Below are 9,281 nucleotides of genomic sequence, written 5' to 3'. Positions count from 1 at the left end.
GAGGGGAATGGGGAGGAAGAGGTGGAAGAGGAAGAAGAGGGAGAAGGAGAGGGGGAAGAAAAAGAGAAAGAAGAGGAGGAAGAAGTAGAAGAAGATGGGGCAGATGATGAAGGAGAGGAGCTAGAAGAGGAAGAAAGAGAAGGTGCAGAGGAAGAAGATGAGGAAGAGGAACAAGAAGGGGAGGAAAGAGAAAAGGAAGAACGTGGAAATTGTGAGGACAGTGTAGAGGATGAAGGGGAATACAAGGAGGCAATTGGAAAAGTGGCCGATAATAAAAGTCGGGAAGACAGAAAACAGTCCCTAAAAGTGAGTAAAATAAACAGGTCTATGAAATATGGCAGACATGGCACATACTCAGAAAAGTCCACTACTATCCCAGGGAGAAGGGGGAAAGAGCAGATTCCTAAAATGCCGATGGAGTCCAAACAACTTTTAGAGAATGGCCGCCCAGGTTCCAAAAGTTTCTGGAATGATGTTTTACCACTTTATTTGGAATTGAAGTAACGGACTAAATTTGACCTGATTATGACCAGTGAAGTCAGTTGTATGCCTTATGTATAATAGGTGTGTTCATTACATCTTATTAAACTGATCGGTTACTATGGTACTTTTACATGTGGTTAATAAACAGACAACTGATGACATTTGTACTAAGGTGTCAAAGACAACAGGAGATAGTGTTGTCTTGATTCCTCCTAAACTCATATCTTGTGTTCTGCCCCCAAATTACTAATCCATAACTAAAAAAATTATTAAAAGGCCCTTTGTTATAGTTAACATTATATAGTCCTCATTAATGACAGGTTTATATACTAGAAGCCTACTATAAGTACTATGTATATAAAGTCTAGTCTGGTTAAAACAGTACAGATGTTTAAGGGCTATCAAAACTTCTGGTTTTTAATAAATATTTTAGTATCCCTTTTCAGTCTCTATGACCTAAAATATTTTATAAGGAGAGATGATAATTTAAAACTAAATGACATTTGTCCCTTTACTTTTTTTGTACCCTTTGATAAAAATCTATAAAGTGACAGCTATGTTCAGGTCTTAGAGGCTTAATGATGTAATGTCTTGTGATTGCTGCCTAGGCACATGACAGAATAGCTTTTGAAATGAGTCGCTTAAATACAATATAGAGGCTCAGAGAAGTTCAAACGTTTCGAGAACTAAAATTAAGCACTAACACTCATTTATCTGCTCTTAAAAGTGATAACTTCAATGTCACCTGTCGTTTGTAATTTGAAAATTCTGAACTCAAGTGATTTCTGTACTAACTCTGCCATCAGAGCTTCCATTCTCATTGTGTGGTATGCAGCCTTAATGGATTTTCACTGACTTCTGTAATTCTCTTTGTCTGTTGCTCATCGAGTGTTTCAAGTAAAATAAAGATGAAACTTCTACACTTAGTATTGTTTGTGGAGGATAAACTGTCTAAATTAGATACTGAATTTATAAAAGCCCATTTGATTAGCATTACTTAATGGAGCTATTTTGGTTGTCTATTCTTAACTTCTTTTTCCACTTGCTTTTCTTTCTCAGCCTGTTCCATCCCTTCATTGTAAATATCATGTAGTTGAACTCTACACATTTGATTCTCTGTAAGAATGAGCATGAGATGGACAGGAATCACATGAAGTAGCATTTCCTTAGAGCAGTCTGTAAATTACAACTTGCTACAAAGATAGCAAGTACTGTCCCTGAATGATGGACTATGTTGATCTGACACTGCAGTTCTTGGCCAGAGTCTACCATATTTACTGTTTGTAGAGTAGAATTAGTAGTATGCTAAGGTGTATGAACCGAAGGTGACCATTTAACAATAGTTTTGAAATGACTAAATAAAAGGGGTGGCAAGCATGAAGTTCATAAAGGAAATTCATAAGAAAATGCCAGGGAGATAAGAAGCTAAACTTCCAGTCATGTTAAAGGCGGGGGGGGGGCGGGCGGAGGGAGGGTGGCTGGGTAGGGTAGCAGGATATTGGTTTTCCATGAAGAGAATCAGCCAGGATTACTGAAGTTATGTTCTAAAAGTACATCTGTTTCACTATTTGAACTGATAGAGACAGGCACTTTTAAGCAGCATTTCTGACCAGTTTCATTACATATCCCTGCTCCAAAACATATGATGCCCTTTAGAGCTAATAGTTCCTACAAGGTACAGTCAAAAGAGAATTTAGTCATTTTGCCTCCAGGGCCCTACTGACAACTTGTGCTTTCAAGCTATTGTGAAGTTATACCAGCTTCTTTGTCTTTGTAGATGTCCTTTTTGTTTGTTTGTTTGTTTGTTTGCTTGCTTGTTTTTGTTTTTTTGTTTGTTTGTTTCTTCTAGAAACATACAGAATTAGGATGTGAGACCTAAGGAAATCCACAGGAACAGCATTGATAGAACGTTGTCACACCATAATTCCTGCCCTCCCTATTCTTTAGTTTAAAACAGAAGCCTTAAGTTTAGTCATAAGACTCACCTAGTCTTCAGGCAGTTATATGGAAGTGAGCAGTAGCCCTGAACAAAGTATGCCAACTTTCTCTGCCCATTGTTCAGCTAATACTTAGTAAATCACACATTGTGGCCGGCCTACTACATTAATACATTGTAGCAGGCCTAATAAGTTTATGGCTAGGAGTTTGTTGGTGGTTAGTGATACATTGAGATGGGGTATGAAAGAACACAAACTTTCATATGTAGACTTTATTATTACACTTGTATAAAAAAGAGTCGGGAGTGAACAAGACCGTTAGGCCCTTCCTGACGTGGCAGCTGGTCACATAGATCTCCATCGCTAGTGCCTCCTTTTTTGGTTTTGAGACAGTCTCTCTCATAGCCTAGGCTTGCTTAGAAAGTATTTGGCTTACTATGTAGCAAAGGATGCCCTTGAACTTCTGAGCCTTCTGTTGCTACCTCTCCAGTGCTGGGATTACAGGCATGGTAAATCTGCTAGTTGCTCAAGTGCTTGCTTTAGTTCACTTATCATTACTGAGGTAAATGTGAGGCGTTATCTATGTGGAATCCCTTGAGTTGCAGTTTCCTAATGTGGACTCTGGCAGAAAGGGACTTTCAGGTAAGCTGCAAAGAATTTCTACAGAACATCTATGGTTGGTCACCAACAACCCTCAAGGTGAGTAATGCTGAAGTCTGTTTTGATTGATAATGACTGACTGTAGAGGTCAGTTTACATGCTTGTGTGCCCTCTCCAACCAATGTATCAGTAAGGGAAGGCGCTGGCATCTTTTTCTCCATTCTTTTCATTGTGAAAATTCAATGTTCTATGGCATGATTAATTCCTAACATATATATTAATATCTGGTACATATTATTGAATCAAATATTTATGTATCCCCCCCCAAATGAGTGGTCTTCCTCAAGTCAGATAGACCTTAAAAAGGAAGCTAGGTATTAATCCACCTCCCATGGCCCATTTTTCCTGTCTTAACTGTCAGGAAGACTGAAAATGGTTCTCCACAGAACACTTGGAAACCCCAAGGTACTTCTGCCATGACTATTTCTTTTTTGTACATGTTTTCTTGTTAATTATCTGCATAACATAACAGTGCTGTTTGTTTTTCAACTCCTGTATCTTTAGCCAAAGCTGCACTAAGATGAAAATTGAGCTCCAAAATACACGTACACAGAATTGAGTATGGGTTTTTTTTTTGAGATTTTAATAGTCACATTTCTCTCTTCCCCTTCCTTCTTTCAAGCTCTCCCATTGACTACTCCTTCTTCCCTTTCGATGTCATGGCTTCCTTTTTCATCAGTTGTTATTATGTGCATATATGTGTATATATGTACATATATATTCCTAAAAATATAACCCACTCAGTCTGTCTAATGTTAACTTACATGTATGATTTCAGGACTGACCATCTGGTATTGGATAGCCAATTGCTGTACACTTCCATTGGGAAGACTCTTTCTCCCACTTTGAGCATGACTTGAGTTCTTTGTGTTGAGTCCTTGGGAGCTTTTCCCTGTCCTCTTTGGCATGTCTATTGGTGTCTTTGTCTAGCTCATATTTAGGCTGTCATGTTGATGAGACTTTGTGGGTGTCACTTCTCACACTACCAAGAGATACAATCTCAAAGCAACCTCCCTGATCCTCTGGCTCTTAGGGGTTTTTAATCTCATTTTTCCAAAATGTTCCCTGAGCCTTAGGTGTGAGAGTGTATTATAGATGTGTCAGTTGGAACTGGACTCCACAACCCTGGATTTTGATTGTGTGTATTTGTGTGTGTGTGTGCGTGTGCTGTAATGGTCTCCATCTGTTGCAAAGAGAAGTTTACTTGATAAATGGTGAAGACTACACTTATCTGTGGGTATAAAAACAAATGTCTATATTATTATTAGTTACTATGCTAGTTTAGTAAAGTAGTGGTTGTTGGTTCTCCAGTATCCATGACTTTACTAACACTGAGTAGTTGGCTGTTTTCAATACCAGGCATAGTTTTCCCCCTGCTGAACAGGTCTTAAGTCCTATTAGAAAGCTATTACTACCAAGTTATGCATGGTACTCTAGCACCCTTAGGCTTGTGGTGCCTTGCTGATCATGGTTGTGGTTCATAGGCATCAGAGCTGGGTAGGAATATTGGTTTCCCTCCTTTGGAAGCTTGAATAATGCCTTCTGGTACTATGGAAGCTCAGCCACACGGAGGGGACATTCAAGTCCGTTCCATTGCCGAGGCCTCTATTCCTTGTTTCTGAAATGCATAGTGTCTTCAGCAATGGGGACTTGAACCTTCTACCTCTGGGAAGCAGCCAGAGGAAATAGCAAGAACCTCAGATTTTTGGGAGTCTCTTGGACAGCTCTAACCAACAACTCAAAGGAGGGCTTTTCCTGTCTGCTATTAGGATTCTTGTTAGTCTGTCTTTGACTCTCAGAGGGGCATTTCTAGCCCAAATGAGAAATTTTCATTTCATCTATCTATGTATATTTATACACAGAATTGCATGTATTGTAGATTCTTTTAAATAGTTACTTGTGTGACTTTTTTCCAGACAATTAACCTCTTCTCTCCTTATGTATTTACCTCCCTAATAAGCTTCTCTTGGAGGGCCTCAGCATCATTGAACACTAAATTCTAGGGCTCCCCTGGCCCTAAAGCTTTAGCCCAGAGTTCCTTGTCTTCAACAGTCACTGTGGTCCCATGGCTGTTTCTGGTAGGCACAGGAAAACCTTCTTCCTACCTCTCCTAGCAACCAAGGCACTAATCTAGAATACAGATTTTGGAGATGAAGGTAGACAAAGTGAGTGGGTCCTTTGGAAAACTGAACCATCACAGGGAACATTGATATCCCTCTTAAGACATACAAAGTATGTGTTGAACCAAACTGAAGACAAGAGCTCAGTGGAGTGTGTGACCAATGAAATGATGGTCCAGTTGCATTTGTCAGGCCCATTCACTTCTTCACCATGGTCCTAACACAGGACATGTACTTGAACATTCCAGACTATCATTTTAAGAATGTACTGAAATTTTATCTTTTCTTTTTATAAAATGCCAGTATTCAGTCAATATCTCCTAAATTATCTCAATTTTAAAGGTAAGTGTTTTCTGTGGTTTATAGTAGTTATACAGATGTATTTTTGTGATTTTAAATGTGCTTAAGTTCAAAGTGCTACAGTTAATGTCTTTTAGTAAAAAAATACCATATTTAATAGCATTTAAAATGTGATTGTTTATCTTTTTTCTGTGTTATAAATAGTTATACTTTCTCTCATAATATAAGTGAATTGTAAAGTTTGGGGCAGAACTCTAAATCCCTATATTTTAGAAAATGAGCATTATACATAGGTATAATTATATTACCATACTATAATAAGGAAAAACTTAATTCCGTTTAAGCTTAAGATCATTCTTTGGAGAAAGCCAAGAAAATGTTCTAACAGATTTTCAGGAACACTAGGCATTGCTACACAGCAGCAGACATACACAGAACAGTAGGCATGATATCCTCAGTGATGCAGTAGCTTGATGGTCAGCATAGGTTCTACAGTATTTTATGTCTTTGTCTTCTAAATGTGATTTTTATAGCGTACATGTTCACTGAGATCATATAAATTGCAACAGCAATTGCTATCTATTGTATTTTTTAAAAGAAGACATCTGTTCATTAAAAAGAGAAAATCTTTTGTGATCACTTCTGTCATAGGCTCCTGTACTCTTAGAAACTCTGAAAGCAGAAGCAGAAGCAGAAGGCATGGATGAGCAAATTGGTGTCCTGAATGTAGCAGATACTATAGAAGAAGAAAGGGAGGAAGGAAAGAAGGAGATTGTAGAAGAAAGAAGTATACCTGAAGATAGCCTTCCTGAAATAGAAGGCTCAGAAACTGTTGATACTGCTGATGAAAAGCCAGCTGAAGTCATTAAAGAGGTATTTTGACAAGGTTATGTATGTCCTGATGTGGCACCTGAGAAGGGGAGGGTACATTGTAGCTTTGTATGAGAGCAGATACATCTACGTATCACTTTTTCATAAGTTGAAAGGATTTTGGTCTAGTCTAGGAATTAAGCAAGCCTTGTATCTAGCACACTTGCCACACTGCTTGATACTATTTTATTCCTATGAGTGGAAATGGTTCCAGGTAGTACTCGTGGGAAATGAGCCAGAAAGCTGGATATTGGTCTTTGAAATGCTTAAGATTAAAAGTTGGGAACCTATTGCTAGTGACAGAAATGATGTGTGTTAAAATGTGCATATACTCACACATACATACATGCAAATGCATAAAGCCACAGCAATATTTGAGTTCGTAATGTTTGTCATGGATGCAGTCAAGACTCTACCAACAGCACTCTAGATGAGAGGTGTGGAATGCTGCAACCCAAATGGAATGGGCTTGTGTTCATTTTCACCTTCCAGAACACTTGCACAAACACTGAGTTAGACATGCTTTCTAGCTAATGAAATATTCTCTCATTCCTACTCTAGAAAAGACTCTATTTTTGAAATTCATTCTCTTTCTCTAAACATTAACAGCTACCAAAACATAGCTGACTTTATATTTGGCAGGTATTAAGGTTGCGTTCAAACTATGTGCTTGTCATTTTTAATTTAAGATATGATTGTCATATAGAGGTCAGGTTTTCTTGGTTTCTGTTTTTCTCAAGACTTTTTACTTTTACTGAGGAAAAAAATTGTTCTGGTATGTATTGTTTTCTTATAGAATAAAATATATCCTGTTTCTGGAAATTTTTATTAACTCTAGGTTTTGGTGGCCAGTAGAACGTTTTAACACAGAAAACATTAGATACCCATTTGCTGTTACAAATTTTTGAGAGAAATGTGTGTGCCATTCCTCAGTTACCTTACAGATGATGGAATCATACAGTTTTCACAAGTTCATACAACTTGTTTTCATTGTAGGTTTTAAGACAGGGCTTGCTATACAGACCTAGCCATCATCACACTTGTTATGTAGACCACACTGGCCTTGACTCGTGGAAACTACCTGCTTCTGCTTCCTGGGACTTACAGGCATGTGCCGCTGTGCCTGGTTTATAGTCACTGAGAACATTAGCCATCACTGAACATCTGAGGTTTCCCATTGCACAGAAGCCCAGCAAAGTAAATTATCACATGCCTGTGTCATTAATTAGATGCAGGCTTTGAAACCAAAACCAGGTTTTCTAACAGCACAAATATGAGAAGAAAGTTCTTTTCTGTTTGTGTGTTTTACCATACTGTTTCTTTACTGGTTATAGGAAGACAGTGCCAGCCATCTGCAACAGACCCTTCGTGAGTACAATGAAAATCCAAAAGGTATAAGCTCATTTGACTTCAAAATGGTATTTTAAATTTATTGTATTTTTAATTCTGTATGTGTCTCTGTGTCTGTGTTGGTATGTGCATCTGAGTTCAGGTGCCTATGGAAGACAGAAGAGAACACTATAAATCCCATGGACCCAGAGTTTCAAATGGGTTGTGAGGTGTCTGCTGTGGATTCACAGAACTGAATCTGAATCCCAAGAAGTAAATGCTCTTAACTGCTGGTCCATCTCTCCAGCCCCCCAACCTGCTTAAGAATGACTATTTTGTCATCAATTAGATATGTGATGTGGATAAAAATGGTGTTCCAATAGTATATTTGTTTTCTATATGTCTGTAAAACCTTGAAATACGGAGATCCATAAGCTAGTTCTGTGAAATGGAGTGGAGGAGAAATGGTACATGTCATTCTTATGTTAGAAGTACAAAGCGATAGTCTCACTTGGCCAGGGCATTTGAGTGAACATGTGGAGAGTAACTGCCGTTTTCGTAAATAAGCCACAGTGTACACAGAATGGCAACAGTAAGTCACAAGATGATAAGGGCTCACCCATTATCATCTTGTGACTTATGTTTATTTTCATATGACACTTTAAGTAGGCATATCCGTATTCCCTTTTATATTCAGCTTCTTCAGCTGCACTCTACACTCATTAGCCATGGTTATGTGTCACTGGTCAAGGATTTAGGACTAATCTACCTCTTCTTCCCTCTTACCCATACTAGTATCTTAGGCCTTTGCCTCAAATCCCAACTTAATCCTTGTCAAATACTAGGGTCTTCTTGGAACAAGTTAATATGATGGAGCTGTCCTAGAGCCTTGTTATTTCCTCCAGGACCTGCACTTGTGTCTCTGATGTCACTGCAGGCACTGAAAAAGTATCTTAAGCATAGTAGTGTAGCAGCAGATGCCGTACAATACAGGAGACTCTGAGTGCACTTTGTTTATAATGCAGACCAGCTGTGCTTGTGCCTTATCCATTGTGATTTTACATCAGCAGTCTATATATACATTCTACTGTGTTTTCATTAGGAAAAAACTGTTCATGGGCTTGGGATGTAGCCAGTGCTAGAATTCTTGCCTAACGTAGTCAAGACTCTGGGTTTGGTCCCCAGTACCTCAGAAGTAAATAAACTATTCATGCGACTGGATATCTGACTGATATGAACTACACAGAGAAAGAAATAGTTTCCTCGATTATTTTGTCCTTTTAACTTCCACAGAAAGAAATCATGAAAACCTTAATTTATGTTCCCAGCACCCACATTTAAAATCTGGGTGTGGTGGCATACTCCAGTATTCCTAGTGCTGGGGAGGCAGGGACAAGAGGATGTCTCAAACTCTCTGGTTGAATAACATTGCCCAATCAGTAATCTCCAGGTTCAATGGGAAATCCTGTCTCAAAACCTAAGGTGGAGACCATAAAGGAAAATATCAATCATTCCCCTCTAGCACACACACATACACACACACACACACACACACACACACACACACACACACACACACACA

At 38.6% G+C, this 9,281-nt stretch overlaps 1 protein-coding gene across 6 annotated transcripts in view; it reads left to right on the top strand.

Annotated features, from left to right (window-relative positions):
* Nucleotides 1-9,281, top strand: part of Rpgr (retinitis pigmentosa GTPase regulator) — a 46,323-nt gene that overhangs the window by 32,607 nt on the left and 4,435 nt on the right. For all 6 annotated transcript variants that reach the window (XM_028767815.1, XM_028767816.1, XM_028767817.1 and 3 more), the window contains 2 exons: nt 6,152-6,373; nt 7,705-7,762. In XM_028767815.1, the coding sequence (XP_028623648.1) occupies nt 6,152-6,373; nt 7,705-7,762 (280 nt within the window). The remainder of the gene's footprint in view (nt 1-6,151; nt 6,374-7,704; nt 7,763-9,281) is intronic.

Source organism: Grammomys surdaster, unplaced genomic scaffold (assembly GCF_004785775.1).
Source record: "Grammomys surdaster isolate TR1022 unplaced genomic scaffold, NIH_TR_1.0 182, whole genome shotgun sequence".
In the NCBI taxonomy this organism is placed as follows: domain Eukaryota; kingdom Metazoa; phylum Chordata; class Mammalia; order Rodentia; family Muridae; genus Grammomys; species Grammomys surdaster.
Note: the sequence above shows the minus strand (reverse complement) of the source record. Positions and strands in the feature narration are given on the sequence as shown.